We start from the raw sequence: 15596 nt of genomic DNA, 5'->3' as shown, positions 1-15596 counted from the left end.
GGGGGGATCCCCGCTCTGGAGCCCCGCGCTCCTCACCCTTTAGATCCCTCTATTTTTTTAACTCCCTCCCTCTCCCCCAAAAATTGAATATTGCCTTTTATACACGTTTTGTTCCTATGATCCAATTATGTCGTCGTAAATTTGGGCGCACACAGCCTCTAAGCCTTTTAGTGGACAGTATAACGAGCCATTGATGCCTGGATCGTAAAATTTATGGCCGCAGGTTTTTTTTCTTTATTTGCCCCGCATGGCCTATAAAACCCAGGCGGACCCGAGCGCGCAAAATGAAGTCCTAAAGTTTACCGTGGCTCATGTGCAGTTTGGTCATCCACGGGTAAATCTGTGGCGGGGCCGGTGGCTGGCTCAGTCCGGCGGGCTGCCCTGTCTGCGCCTGCTCCTCTTTGATCTTCCCACTGCTCTTAGCACGCTCCTCCAGCGCCGGGCGAGCTGCCTTCTGACTGTACATCCCGGGGTTCAGAGGAGCCGCTTCATCTCTGCCCAGAGCGTGTCCCGGAGCGGCTGCGGCGCTGCAGGCGGGGCGGTCGGGGTGAGCCCGGGGGTTGGCCGCCATGTCTACCCCGTGGAGAGAGTTGGAAGGCGCAGGCGGTGGGAAAGTGATGCTTAAGTCCAATCCGCCGTAGCAGTACCTGGATGCCTGCACCTCTGAGGCCGATCCATAGTTCCCACAAGTTTGCATGTTATAGGCAGGGATATTGGGGCTCTGCTTATAGAATGAATTGGCTACGTAGGAGCTCATGGCGGGGAGGGCCCAAAAAAATTTCTGCACCCTTTTTGATTAAGGGTGATTTGTGACTCTTTGAAGTTGAGGGGGTTTTTTGTTCTCCAAAGTGCACAATTTATAGGTGGAGATATCTCTTTCTTTATCCTATGCGCTCTTCCCAAATAAGGGAGCCTTAAATAGAGTCACGTGACTCGAGCGGCCACTCATAAATTTGGCTTGATGACCTCCGGGAGGTTAGTGATGGAAGCCGGCGAAACGCATCTTGATATGTTGGCAAAGCCCAACCAAAGGGGAGAGGGAGTGAGCGAAAGAGAGGGAAGGAGGAGAAAAAAAAAAGGAATTGGGGGGTAGCTGGGACAACGAGCCCACAGCGACACCTGGTGCCTATTTGGAGGAATTACAGTCTGACGCGCCGGCTCGCCTTGGAAAGGCTGCTTTTTCTACCCAGTGGAAGAGAAACTGGTTGTTGGCTGTAACAACCCCCTAAGCTAGCCTTTACAATTATTTTTAAATTTGAGAAAAGATGAGGTCCCACTTAAGATATATAGAGGTACTTTTTGTAATGAATAGTTTCGTTTTCCCACCTAGAGGACCTCCTGACCATCAAATATATTTGAGGGAAGATTTAGGTAGGATGGCCCCTGCTCAGTGCTGAAAAGAATCAAGGGTTCCCTAAAGCAGAAGTAGAGGTCCTTTGGCTTGGAGGCTTCAAGGCCCTGCTACTGCTCAGGAAGTGCCTATCTACATGGGAAAGTGGACTCAGGCTCTGGAGAGGTAGACAGGTTGCCCCAAGGAGGGGGTCAGAGGTGGGCAGAACTAAATAGGGAGGCCATGAGGCTTAGAATGTTGGGAATCACTGGATGAGCCTGGCTGCGAGAACTAGGTGGAGTTGTATAGATTTCACCATGCCAGGGACTCTAAAGTGACAAGGCAATTTTCGTGTGTGTGTGTGTGTGTGTGTGTGTGTGTGTAAAGAACCAGATACAACAGGCTAGAGGACTGCTCTGTATCCCTATGTATGGATATTTTAGATTTAAAAAATAGACATTAACTGAGGGCATGAAGAAGCAAGATTCAAGCCTCCACACATATTATGTGTGCAAGACAGAGGAAATGGCTTGTGTTGTGCCCTTTGGGGAAAAGGCCTCTGGACCAGGCTTTCTAGGGACCTGAACCTAGATGGGCCACAAGAGAGCAATTTCTGAGCTATTTGGAAACATGAGGAGGTCCTGTCTAGGGGGCGAGCAGGGCAGGCGACTGGGCAACCTTCCCAGCCTTTGGCCAGGGCCTTTGCAGCCATTCCTGCCCCTTCCCATCCTCATCTAGCCCCAAGTCTCACTGCCTGCTTCTCCCCAGGAAATCTCCGCCCCTGCCAGAAGCCCCCTCCCCGCTGGCGGAGGCACTGGAGGGGGCGCTAGTGGGGATCTGTAGGGTGTGGAAAACTCTGGCAGATTATTTCCCTCCGGGATACCACCCCCTCACGCACACACCTCTCCCCTAGGCCCACTCAGGTTTCTCTGGCTGGGCTTCAGGAGAGAAGACTGGGAGTTAGGAAATGATCAGGGCCGGCTGCTCTCCTCACCCGCCGGGTTTGAATGGAGAAGAGCAAGGAAGCAGACGGGCTGAGGCTGTAAGGAAGAAGGAATTTTGTCCAGGCCAACTCAGGAGTCCCAGAGCAGGCGAGAGCTCAGTTTCTAGGCTTTCTCTTTCGAGATGTCCTTGAATCGCTCAATCCTGCCGAAGGGCTCAAATCCCGCGGTCTTTTCGGCTCTCTGCCTCCGCCACGTTTCGCAACAGCCGGCCTGGCGCAGGCCTGGGGCTTGCTAGCGCAACGCCCCCCTCCCCACTTCGATTCCGGGGAGAGGACAGGGTGGGGGGCGACCCTAGTGCCCGGATCGTTTCTGGCCGTTTGGGGCTCAGGATTCAGAGCCGAAGACCCCAGGCAAAAAGAAAGGCCTGTGTGGTGTTGAAGTCCAACCGACTAACCCTCCTCCGCCCCCAACGAAATCCTGTGCGGCCTTTTTTTGCGGCGTGTGTGTTGCTCGGCGTTGGGAGCCCTGAAAGGCCTCCCAGCCCCCCAGCGCGATCACAAGCAGAACGGGGAGGCCGGGGCTCGGCGCTCAGCTCTAAGACGAGTGCGGAAAGCTGGGAGCTCGCAGGCGGCGGGCAGACGCAGAAGCGCCTGGAGTGCGTTCCAAGTCACCCCGAGGCCGGCGGGCGAGCGAATGAACAGAAATTCAGATATAAACTTTTAAAAATAATATCAGTTTTATTAAATATTCGAGAACGGATCCAGAGGTTGGATTTATACAGGAAGGAAACCCAGGGGGGGGATTTATTTATTTTCTCCTACTGGCTAAACAAACGTCATTCACTTTTTTTCTCTTTTTGTAATTTTCCCTCTTTTTTTTTCCTTTTTAAAATGGGATTGGAACACTGACGGTGCTAAACATAAATATAAATACAGAGACCACAAATACAGCTAAAAATATTCACACAGAAACGGTCACAGTTTGTAATATGCCATGATGACCCCCAGGATTCTTTAAATACAGTTTGCCTGGGCTGGGCATTTGCTGGGGCACAGGGGCCGGGCTGGGGCTGCGGGGAGGCCCTGGGGGTTGCTGTGGGGCCAAGGCGCGCCCTCCATGGGCCTCCCGCCCTCCCGGCTGCCAGGCTGGGCCCTGAGGCCCCAGAGCAGAGGCCCCAGGGCCCTGGAGCCCGCTCTCTGCGCCAGGGCAGGGGTGGGGGCGTAAGTCCTCATCTGGAGGGAAGTCAGTGGAGTCCGTAGCGAGGTTCAGGGACCGAGCCCCCAAGGCCTGGGCGGGGGAAGGGGCCTGCAGACGACTTTTTACGAGCTAGCGAGGAGGAGGAGGAGGAGGAGGCGTGGTGAAAGAGTTGTGCAGAGAGGGAGGGGGTCCAGAGCTGACTTTCAGGTCCACGTTTGACTCCCTAATTTTGTTTTAGGGAGTCAAAACACATCAATTGTGCCAGTGATAAATACAGAGTGTGTGATTAGGGGAGAGTTGGGGGAGCAAGGGAGGAGAGAAGGGTGGAAGGGACAGTCCTGGTCACTCTTTCTGTTTCTCCTCTTCTGTCTCTTCCCGCTTTTCCTCTTTTCCGCCCAGGCTGTCGGCGGCCGTCCCTCCGCCGCCCCCCGAGAGCGTGGACGTGAGATTAGATTCTTTTTTCCACTTCATCCGGCGGTTCTGGAACCAGATTTTGATCTGTCGCTCGGTCAGGCAGAGCGCGTTGGCGATTTCGATGCGCCGGCGCCGCGTTAGGTAGCGGTTGAAGTGAAATTCTTTCTCCAGTTCCAGGGTCTGGTACCGCGAGTAGATCTGGCGGCCGCGCCTCCGGTCCGCTCCGTAGCCGACCCCTAGAGATCCGGGCACAAAACACACTAAAAACAATCAGCAAGGCGTCCTCCGCAGACGGTTTCACCTACCAAGTCCGGACCCTCCCAACTTGGCCAGCAGCTCTGGGCCCCCTAGGGCTCTCGCCTGCTCCCTTTTGCCCTGCCCCACCCCCACTGGGGGTACAGCCAGGACCCCAACTTCATTCAGTTCTCCCATAGGGTGGGAGGTCTGTGTTCCAAAGAAAGGTGTGTGGGGTTGGGGGGGGGGCGGGGCAAAGACCAGGCAGAAAGCTGCAAGTCTAAAAGCTGATTTTTGAAAAATTCCAAATACTGGGAGGGAGGGCCCCATTTCTCAAGGACTGCCCCCCCAACACCTCTCCAAGCACCCTAAGGTCCTTGGAAACTTCTCCCCACTTCTCTCTCCTTCCCTGTCCTTCTTCCTTCTCCTCATCCTGGGTGGACTTTGGGGGGCTCCCTCATCCTCCTACCCCCTCCCCTCATCCCCTGCCCTGTTCCTGCCCCCTTAGCTCGCCTAGAAGCCCTCCAATCCGTCAGGGGCCGAGGGGGCCAGACCCCTGTGAGCGAGGAGGCGAGCAGAGGGGGCAGAAGAGGGGGCCCTGTCTCGGCGTCGGCGAGGAGACGAGCGTGATTGTTTTTATGGGGCCATAAAAAACTCTCTCCGCCCGTTCTTCTAGGGAAGCCGGTCATAAAGCCAGTTCAGTTTATTTAATTTATATCTTGGAGCTGTAAAACTCACCACTGTGCGAATTCATTCGCTGCATCCAGGGGTAAATCTGGATACTGGCTTTCTGGTCCTGGGGCGCAGTCCTGCCCTGCTCAGAACTAAAATCCTGAGCGATTGAGGTCTGTGTGTTATGTCCTAAGGTGTTTTGTCTGCAGTTTGAGAGCATGTCTTTCTCCTGGTAAAAGGAATTAGATCCATAGTCATACGGCCCCCGGCTGGAACTGAACACGACATTCTCCTGTGGCGAATAAAAGGGAGTCGAGTAGATCCGGTTCTGGGCAACGGCCGCTCCATAGGTCGAGAAATGCCTCACTGGATCATAGGCGGTGGAATTGAGGGCGACGTTGGGGAGGACGTCCTGGCCCCCGGCGAGGTGGCAGGATAAGGAAGGGTTAGTGAAGTAGGAATTCATCCCTTTGCCTTTACCTGGTCGGGCTATGATTTCTTTAATATTTATTTCTGTCTCCAGTTTGTACTCGGAACTAGATGGTTATAGGGACGGCTCCAATCCAGGACAGACAAAATGACAAAGTCAGCTGACCCCTTTCCAGCCAATCGCAAGCCAGATGTCAAGAAGGGGGAAAAAAATCGCTTCTGCTTCTGTTGATTCCCTAGTTGAGACTAAGTGTGTGCTTTGAAAGTAAGACTTGGATTTCTTTTAAATATATATCCGTAAGGGAACTGGTTTGGGGGTGTAGGAGAGGTGCATTCCATAAGGAGGGCCTTGGGGCCCAGGGAAGAACGTTGTACTCCCAGGAAATCTCTCAGACCCAGCTAACTTTGCTGTACTATGGTGAGAGCCAGGGTCAGAGAAATCCCTGTATTTTCAATCTGATTTCAACTTTTATGTCTGTCCCCTCCTAAAATTATAACCTGATTTCTCCATGAGAAGCTCCCTCCAGCTCAGGGGGATTCCCAGAAATCTAACAGAAAATCCTGGTTTGACACTCCATGAAATGAGTCTTCATCACTAAACCAGTATTTCCCCCTCAATAATTAAAAAAAAAATCAAAAATGGAAAGAAATTTCATAAAACACGGTGCCAGGGAAAGAAGAGTATGCTGAGAACTTGGGTATAAGGGAGATGTGGGAAGCAACCAGTTGTAAAGGTAAAGAGTAAGATTTCAGGGTATAGTGGCAAAGCTGAAGTGGGCAAAGGGGCCATGCATCCCCTTCCCTCTGCCTCCTAGCCCCCTCTGCCTCCTCCTTGGGACCCCCTGTTTGGGGATACTCCTGCAGCAGTTTGCCTAAAAGAGGAAATGTATATATAAAATTACAATGGAAAAAGGAGAGAAGAAAAGATTAGAAAAGAGAAAGAAAGAAAAAAGGTGAGAGAGAGAGAGAGAAAGGGAGAAGAAAGAAAACTCTGAGAGTCTTTCTAGAGACATCAACTCCTGTTTATGTTGGTGAGAATTTATGATTTGGAGCCAGCGAGGGCCGATGGGGTAATTCACATAGGACCCAGCTAGAAACAGCAGGCTGGTGTGGCTCTGATGGACAGTTAGCTTCTTGCAGGCTCAAGCCCTGCACAGGTCAGAAGCCCCCTGCCCCCTCCGTAGTCACTGCTCTGCCAGGGCAGATGCCCCTGGACCTGAGCTCTGGGGCTTGGAGACTTAGGCAAAGGGCTCCTGGGGAGCTCTTGCCCAAGTGCCCGTCACCCTTGGTGGGACTACCCTCTCGGCAGCCCCTCGCCCTAATTTTTCCCCCCACCTTGGGGCTGAGAAAAAGGAAGAGACGCTTAGGAAAAGGCAGCGGAGTCCGAGGCTTCTGTGGGAACCGCAGTGGGCAAACTGAAACAGCGGAAGGTGTGCAGATGGGGTTTTTCCCTTGATTAATCCAAAACTTAATTTGATATCGTGACATAGGCTACAAAATTCTTTGGATGACAAAGAGGGGGCAGTGGGGCATGTGCAGGGAGCAGTGAAAGCTCATATTTTCCCCTCACCATTTTTTGGAGGGGGGAACTGGCTATAACAAGAACCCGGATGTCGCCGGATTTTATGATCTTTTCCTTCTGTGTAACAAAGCGGAGTAATCAATGGGTAGCAATAAAGCCATAAACGGGACTACACTGGGAAAAAACTCGTTTATTCATCTTCTGTAACATTAAGGTTTCCCTGGAGTGTCGCTAGGGGGGAAAAATAAAGTTTCGAACCCAAAAGCAGACAGAGTGTAGGAGCTGGTGGAGACAACATGTTAGTTAATGCATGAGCCTCGTTAGGGGGTTGAAGAGTCTTCCTGCCAGACAAGTTGTGTTGCCTTTTAAAAGGACAGCCCCAATCCTTCAGAAAGGAGGGATATTTGTTGGTCTTTAAAAGGGTAGGGAAAATACCATCAAAACTTATAAAGGTTCTTCTTCGTGGACCACATGTTCTCCTCAAAAAGAAGAAGGTTAAAGGGTACATGAGGGAATTTAAGAAAGAAATTTTGAGATGAGTTATCTTATTTGGGGGTGACATGGCAGGTACGCAAGCAGACACCAGCATGAGTTGGTTTTTGCTCTAGTATTCAGCTGTCCTCAAATTCATGGCATGTCTGGGCAGAGGTTTCCAACAGCTGGCTGGGGCTCCAGGCCCCCTGGAGGGCAAGAGCAGGGGAGGGGGGAAGAGATTAAGGGGAGGAGGAGTACCCTGAGGTCTGGACTAGGGAACAAGTCAGAGCACCCCTGGACACAAGTAGCCTCTCTGAGTTCCCAGCCTCCCTTCTGCCCTGAGGGTAGTGGTGTAACAAGTAGAGGAGGTAAGAAGAGGAACCGCCTCCCTCCCCCCTTTTCAGAGAGAGATTGCTAGAGGGATAAATCATGTCAGTGATATTTCCTTCAAGATATTAAATTGTTGCAGTGTACAACAAATTGAATGATGGAAGATAGGATGTCTTAATGAGGTTTTGCTTTCAATGAGTGTTGATTTTCTATGTATTTTAAAATCTCTTTTATGGGTAGGTAGAGGAGGGAGTGCCTTGGAAGAAATACGGGGCTTCTGGGGAGGCATGTGTTACAGCCCACCCCCAGGAAGGGTGCCTGGGTTTCCTTGAGCCCCTCCTCAACCAAGTCTGGAGAAGAAAGGACCTCCAAAGTTGGGGAGACTCTCTTTTGGGGCCTAAAGGCTGTAAACTGGGGAGGGGGGAAGTGGGCGACCTGCGGAGTAGAGTGTAAGTCTCAGGCCCGGAAAGTTAAGTGTTTTATTACATCCCTAAACAGAGGGCAGAGACTGAAAGGTCTCGCCGATTTATAATGAACAGAAACCAGCTGCTGGAGAAAAAGGCAGAAATGCTAGAAGGGGGAGAGAAAGGGAAGCAGAAATACAAATAAATTCCCCCACTGCTTACAGACTTTCGGCAAAATTAATTTCCAGTTCACTCTCTCCCATCACTTTCCTTCGCTCTTGAGGAAAGAAGCCTCCTTCTTTCAGTTAGATCTTTAATTATGCAGCTGAAATCTGCTGGAAGGATTCGCTCTAAGGGGGGAGAGCAAAGCAGGTCAGATGAGCCCGATCTTCCTTCACTGGATTATATTTTTCTTTTTCCATTCGTGTTAATTTCATTTTTTTGGCACAAGAAAGACTGTCTATGGAGGGAAGCTGGGACTTGGATTTTTCTAAATATATTTATATTTTCCTGTTAAATTTGTCTGAAAACAATTATGGAAACTCATCAACAGAAGCAAGAACAGATGTTTTATTAAAACTGCAGTTGAGCTCTGTAAATATGCACAAGTCTTGGGAAGGAGGGGAGAGAACTTGTTCTTTGTTTCTATAAAATAAGCCTAGGAAAATTCAGAGAACATCCCTCCATCAGGTCTGCAAGTCTCCACGCTGCTCTGGCCTCTCGGCCTCCCCGAGAAATCAGAGAATCAGGCATTCAGAGGGGGCTTTATGTCCAGAGAAATTTTCCCTTTTGGAACTGTAATTAGTGGGTTCAAAAAGAGAATTTTTAACATACAGAAAAGGTATAAAGGAGAAAAGTTGTCACTCATTGCTCCAACATGCCCCCCCCACACACCACCAAAACACATGCTTTCCATGAGCGCTAATTATAGGAGAGGAATTGACTGCCTTGGGCCTGAGTGGGGTGCAGTCATTGGCCTGGAGTCCCCAAGGTAAAGGGTTGCACTGGAGGCTGGGCACTTGGGGTTTCCCAGGGCTAGTGGAGCATTCCCACTCCAGTCTTCCCTAGCTACAGGCCAGGGATAGGCAGGGGGGCCTGTGTGGCTCTGAACTGGAAACAGCGTGAGTGGCACTAGACCCTGGCCCTGAAGACATTCCTAGGCAGGCCTCATTTGGTCCGCCTTCACTTTCCACTTGCTCTGAGATGTATATTAATTTCTTGGGGAGGGGTATTTGAGATGAGCTGGATGAGAGCTGGGATTTTTATTGGGGGACGATCTTTCTAGTGGTCCTCTTTAGTTTGCATTCAGCCAGTCTCCTCTCTCTCCCCAGATCCCCCAACTCTGCGCAGATGAGTGTGACTCCTGCACCCTCACACACAGATAGATACACACACTTCATTCCTGCCTCATTCATGCCGCACGGCCAGCCTCAGCTCGGGGTCTCCCGGAGGCTGCTCAGGGACCCGAACCCGAGCCAAGAGACCGGGAACCAGAGCTCAGCCTGGGAGCTTGGCTGCCTAGAAGCTACTACAGCTGCCCAACCCTGCTCCCCAGTGCACCCCACTTCCAATTCTCCCTTTCCAAAGCAGGAGAAGAGTGGCCCTGCTGGCCCCCTTTGTGCCACTGGGCGAGGGCTAAAATCCCTCTTGCAGAGAAAGCCGAGTTTCAATAATTACTCAGCTTACCTCACGATCCGCACTATTTGGTTAAAGCTTTGCTGTTCTAGAGCAAGTGCTCAGTTGACCCAGCTGGCTTGTGATTAATTTTTTTATTTAAAAATTAAAAAAATAAATCCTACTCTAAATGCCTGCTGTTTTGTATACAAGATCTTTTGATCTCCGTGGACCTCAGAGTAAAAGGATTGCACGGAGAGCCTCTAGGTCTGCCAGGGGACCTGAAAGCAGAGAACTAGGTCAGCTTGGGGACACCAAAGCAAGAGGCACCCCTTGGGCTCCCAGTTCCTTATAGATATGGGGGGAGGAGCACATATGCACTCTTCCATACATGCTACAATCCAAAAAGGACACTTTTTCCTTTCACAGTTCAGGAGAAAAGTGAAAATTGACACACCCAAACTAGAAAAGATCCCATTTAGGGGTGCTGATCATCTGGGGTCAAGGCTGAGGCTGGACAACTGAAGAGGGTTGGGGGCAGCAGGGAGGGGGCAAGGAAGAAGCAGTAAGATGGGGCAGGTCAAGCTTCTGAGAAACACCCCAGATACTAAGGAGAGGCCTGCGTTGGTGACTTGTCTTTTGAGTTAAGAGCTTCAGAAGTTACTGAGCTGTTTTCACTTTATTGCAATTAAACAAGAAAGAAAAGTATATGGGGGAGCTCGGCTAACTCATGTCCTACTTCCTCTCCTCTCTCTTCCCAGATTTTTGTCTGACCTTTTCTTTCTCTACTTACTACTGCCATCATCAGCAGATAGATGCAGCCCCTCACATGGCATTTGTTTGGCTTGTCAATTCACTTCTTTGGTTTAAGGTTCAAAAGCAAAATAGGTCCCAAGCATCTCTGTTCAGCCCCGAGTCCCCTTCAGGCTCATCTGGAAAAAAATCATTTCTGATTTTTGGGGACCTGGCCCCCAAGCTTCCCACTTCTATTCCAAGCAGCTGAATATCAGCTGAGGAGGGGGCTTGTAGAAAACCCTGCACACGAAGTCTTACCCCCACTAGAAATGGAAAGGAAGCTCAGAGGCCTAGGGACATTCCAGGGGGCAAAACAAGTGGCCTTGGTTGGCCCAGAAGGAAAAAATAAAATCTAGAATAGTCAATATTTTTAGCTTCCAAAATAAGGCCTTAAGAAGGTATCACCGGAAGAAGGGGCAATAAGGGTTGTGCTGCTCCAGACTGCGCCAAAGGATCCCCAACTCCTAGGCATCTTTTAGATCCCTCCCTCAACATCAAACATTGCCTGACCCATTTTGGAGGTTTATGGGAATTGTAAAATTTAAGGACCCGGCATTTATGACGTCACCGTGAATTGTCAAACGCAAACTGTAAATGTCATAAAGGTTATGTACAGCAGAAGTTTCTGTGTAGGTGCCTGGCCTCCCCTCACTTGTTTTCCTTCTCCCCTTCTTTCTCCCCTTCTTCCACTTGAAAATTAAATGTTATTATGTTCTAGAACAATAAGCCAACAATGAAACATCATCCTCATTTCCCTATAAATAATTTTATCCTTTATTGTTTGCAGATCTGAAAGAACCATTTAATCTGTGCTGGAAAAAAGAGAGAGAGAGCGAGACAGGGAGGGGAGAATTAATTTCAGAAACGAGAATATTACTTACTTCGATGATACTCTTTTAGATTTGATAGCCAAGAGCAAAATTAAAGGCAAACAGCGGCCTCTCCGACTCTACACCTGGCGGGCCTAGAGATTTATAGGATCTTTAGTGAAGGGCCAATTTAATTTTGTAGGATTTGCTTAAATTCACTGCTGTTTTAGGGAGCTGAGGAGAGGGGGGGAGAGCGGCATGCTTTCTCTAGCTTTATGAATCTACCAACATTACCCTGATTTAAAACCCAACAACCTACATCTCAGGGAAACTCCTGCAGAAAGGCGTGGGGAGTGGGAGGGGCTCAACTTTCTCAAAGATAGTGGCCCCCTTAACCAAGTGGTTACCAGGGCGAAAGCAAGAAAGCCGAGGCAAGGGGAGGGCTGCACTTAAGTCTCTCCACAACCCGGACACCCGGAGGTTTATGGTGTCCACATAATTCCCCCCCACTCTATAAACAGCTGCCCTATTTTAGGACAAATTCTGCTTCCTCCCCTTGGAAAGGGAGAATGAGGGAGTGAGGAGAGGCGGGAGGGGTGCTGGAAAGGGGAGGGAGGTAGGGGTTGCACTGCACTTTGTTCTCCTGAGCGAATTCGCTGGTTTGGCGGGTTTCTGACACAGGGTGGCAGCAGACAAAACAAGTAAACAACTCACAGACACAATAAACAGGGGCGGCTTAGGCGCCTCGGCGGAGGCCGTGGGCTGGGTGAGGGGCACCATCCTGGGGTAACGTCACCCCAGCGCCCGGGGTGGCCGGGCCTGAGAGCTAGAAACCTGCCTAGGTGACTGCAGAAGGATAGTGGAAGAAAGCTGAGCGCCTCCGCGCAGCGTGTCTGGACAGGAGCTTCTAGCAAGGATCCTGATTGCCCAGGGAGCAGCGGAAAAGCCCTCCGGCTCTGCCCCGTCTTTGCTTTATTTTATGGGGTTTTCCGCTGATATTTATACTTCCCCTCCTCTGTCTTTTCATGGCCCTGGAAAGTAGAAAGACTGGGAAAGGAAGCCCATCAATGCCCAGCCTCTGCAGCCCATAGGCAGTGCTCCAGGCCCACAGGCTGCAGGGCTCAGCTTGGCCCTACCGCACTGCTGAGCCCAGGCTTCTCTCAGCCCTGCCTCGCTCTGGCTCAGGTAGCAGAGAGAATTAAAATGTAGTCCCGCCAGTAATCAGATCTGAGTGGTTTGGGAACCTTAGAGAGAGTCCTTAATCTGCCCCCACAGACACAGGCAAATCTGGGGCCCAGTGAGCAGCCAGAGCAAGTAGGGGGGAGGGACAGATGTCAGCTGCACCTCTACTCTTCCAGTTCACCTTCTCCACCATCCTTGCAAACACCTTGGCTGACCAACCACTACAGCTCACTGCCCAGAGGCCACTTTACTAACCACTCCAAGTCCCTCACCTCCTCTGTAAGGCTTCCAGCCACAGGGCTCAGCCCTGCCTGCTCAGAACTGCTTGCAGACCCACTGCACTCATGAGAGAGTTCCACAGACTCACTTGCCAGACACCTGGGAACCCCTGTAAAATAGCCTCTACATTGGGAACATTTGTGCAAAAGTGTGGAGGAAAAAGAAGAGATTTAGTATTTCCCAGTCCAGCTGCTCGGACGGCTAAAGCAGTAAGGTCTGAGAAAGCTTTCATGGCGTCAGTTGATTACTGGAACCCGCATACTCCGATCCCAGCGCACACATATTTCTAGCAGAGCATGCACAGAGGGCCTCTTTGCACCCGGTGCCTCTGTGAGCCCACTCTTATCTAGTAAAGGCTAACAAAATTTCGCATGCACATAAAATGGTATTTGAGTGAAAATAGGCATGGTAATATACAATAAACCACGGAGGAAATCTGAGTCTGTATATATTCACACAGTAAGTCTGAGTCTGTACACTTGAGCTTGTATATAATAAATGCATAAAGCTCCAAGCCTGGTTTCAGAACACAACAGCCAACCCAACAAGGTCACCTTCTCCAAACAAGGTTGCATTCTCGTGGAGATCACAACAGTCAGATTAGAGACAGTTTGCTTTGCTTATTTCTCCTTAGCTAGGAACCCCGTGCATGAAATACAGTGGATGGCAGGGCTGACAAAGACCCCATAAGGGCAGGCCTGAGCGTGCCCAAATAGTAGGTTCAGAGGAAGATGCTGGGGCCCTGGGCTCCAGGGAATGTGGCCAGGCCATGACCCACAGATGTGTCTCTGCCCAGCCTCAGTCCCGGGTGCAGAGTCCTTCAGCCAGATTCTATTCTCAGCCACCCTGGCTATTATTAGATAATCACAAAAGAGCTCTCCTTGCTGTAAGGGCCACATCTACAGGGAATATGGCCTGCAAGGAGGCTGAGGGTTGCCACTGGTGGCCTCTCCTGTGCTTCTGTCTGAGAGCCAGAGGGAGAAAGAAGGGCAAGAAAAGCGAAAGTAACTGGGAGGCAGAGGGCTGGCCTGGGGACAGTTTAGCTCCTGACCAAGGCTGGAAAACTGGAAAACCAGGGCCAGCCACTGCTGCTATGCTTTCTTTGCATCCCTCTGTCTCATGGTGTCTAGTCTAGAGGTGAAGGGCATGGGATAAGGTGGGGGGTCTGTAGGACCCACCTCAGGATGGTACTGTTAACTGGTCAGCCTGAACCCTAACAACCCCCAAATCGCTCTGTCAGCATATTCAGTTGGATCTCTGTAGGCCTAAAGAAATACCGGAGCCTGGCCCAGGCCCACCCCTCCGGTGGGTGGGAGGGGGCCCCTCTAATATCCCAGGTGAATCTCCACTGGCCTGGATGGCCTTGTTCAGAAACGGTCATCTTTAGTGGGTGAACAAAGGAGACTTGTCCCCCCACCACCACCGCGTGGGGCCATCCACAGGGGCGGGGGCGGGCAAAATACAAGCGAAAGAGAGAAATAGAGGCCTCACCGGTCGGCGGTTCCCACTTTATGCCAGGAGAAAGGCTCCCATTTTCCGGCCTCTCGGGCCTCTCTGGTCTGTCCCACCGTACTCCCCTTGCCCTTTTCAGGTCCCCCAGACTCTGGTCCCAGCCAGCCGCGACCTGGTTTCCCGGGGCGTCAGCCCCTGTGCTGTGCCGGAGCTGCGGAGAGCGCGCCGCAGCAGGAGCAGGCGGCGGGCTGGGCCCATTTGGGGAGAGGCAAGCGCTTTTCTAGATCGTAAACAAGGAACGCGAAATTAGCCCCTCGGCAGACGCCTCTGCCGACACACAAGTCCTACGGGGGGGGCGGGGAACGGGGGAGAGAAAATGCCATTTCTTCCCCCGGGAGAATACCTCAGAGGCCTTTATGGCGGCGGCGAAAGGGGAATTTTGGGGGGGCAGCAGAGGAAGGGAAGGGGATTGTGGGGGAGGGGAGAGAAGATTCACCGTCATCTCGGGCCCAAGGGGTTTGATTTGAATGCAGTCGAACTATATTTTTAAGAATTTGATAAAAACGGGTTTTGTCCCTTCTCCTGCCCCCCCCCCAGGCGACAGGTCAGGGTTTAAACAGGAAATCGAGGAGCGATCCCCTCCCCCACTCGGGTTTGGCGCAGAATCCTGGTCGCGCCTGGGGGAGAGTAGTGGGGAAGGGATGTTTTAGCTCCGATTGAAGAAGGCCTGACTCCCAGACTCCCAGACCTCCCCAGGAATATGCGCCGCTACCGCCCTCCCCTCCCCAGTTCTGGGGTGTGTCTGCCTGTATGTGTAAGCGTTTGCGTGTGCGCCGCCTTTTGTAAATAGAAACGCATATACATAGAAGCCGCCTCGGACCCAGGCCCGGAGCAGGGCGGGGTCATATATCAAACTGCAACACATTCGGGACCCCGTACATTTGGAAGAAATTAAGCCACTGTGTTATGAAACCATATGTGTCGGGTTAAGACCATACAACACGCCATTAGCACCAATTATTAGGAAGATGCCGAGCGCCCAGGACCCTCCTAGACGCCCCATTCTGACGCCACTACCCCACGAGTCAGCCGCCCCTTGAGTCTTCCCGGCCTCCACAGCACCCAGGAGTCCCTGCCAGCGAGGCCTGGGCCTGTCCCCGCCCAGCCCAGGGCCTCCCCCAATCCCACCTCCGCCCCGACAGGGCAGGTCCTAGCCTGGAGCAGCCAAGCGAGGCGGGTGAAGCTGTCCAGTGGACATCCCGGGGTGGGGTGGCCCCTGTGGGGAGTGTGGGGGCGCTGGACCCGGGAGAGGGAAGCGGATAGGCCTCTTCTCCAAGCCCAAGATGGCTTTTGAGTACCGCATCCCCCACCCCCACTCGCGGTGCAGGGCACCTCCCACCCTACGATCCGCGCGGGTAGGGGCGAGAGCGGGGGTGGGCAGACGCTCTCCCCTCGGCTGACGCGCACCAGCCACCAGCCTCCTCCTTAATTGCCAATTAACAGGCCCCCCCCCCC

At 51.9% G+C, this 15596-nt stretch overlaps 2 protein-coding genes across 3 annotated transcripts in view; both read right to left on the bottom strand.

Moving 5' to 3' along the window:
* The window catches only part of HOXC5 (homeobox C5), a 2227-nt gene extending 1384 nt beyond the window's left edge, over nucleotides 1–843 (bottom strand). The window contains exon 1 of the mRNA XM_006169092.1: nucleotides 304–843. Within this exon, the coding sequence (XP_006169154.1) occupies nucleotides 304–757 (454 nt within the window). The 5' untranslated portion in view covers nucleotides 758–843. The remainder of the gene's footprint in view (nucleotides 1–303) is intronic.
* Nucleotides 844–2986: 2143 nt separating this feature from the next.
* Nucleotides 2987–6148, bottom strand: HOXC6 (homeobox C6). 2 transcript variants are annotated; one of them, XM_006169093.3, is made up of 2 exons: nucleotides 4858–6148; nucleotides 2987–4145 (listed from the first exon to the last, which is right to left on the bottom strand). In XM_006169093.3, the coding sequence occupies exons 1-2, from the start codon at nucleotides 5255–5257 to the stop codon at nucleotides 3814–3816; spliced, it is 732 nt and encodes a 243-aa protein (XP_006169155.1). In that variant the 5' UTR covers nucleotides 5258–6148; the 3' UTR covers nucleotides 2987–3813. The 2 variants fall into 2 exon arrangements, with proteins under 2 accessions (XP_006169155.1, XP_006169156.1); XM_006169094.3 differs by having other exon boundaries at nucleotides 2987–4121; nucleotides 4858–6147.
* Nucleotides 6149–15596: the final 9448 nt, after the last annotated feature.

This window comes from Tupaia chinensis, unplaced genomic scaffold (genome assembly GCF_000334495.1).
Source record: "Tupaia chinensis unplaced genomic scaffold, TupChi_1.0 Scaffold146740_1, whole genome shotgun sequence".
Classification (NCBI taxonomy): domain Eukaryota; kingdom Metazoa; phylum Chordata; class Mammalia; order Scandentia; family Tupaiidae; genus Tupaia; species Tupaia belangeri.
The sequence above is the reverse complement of the archived record's forward strand: the minus strand, read 5'-3'. Positions and strand labels throughout refer to the sequence as shown.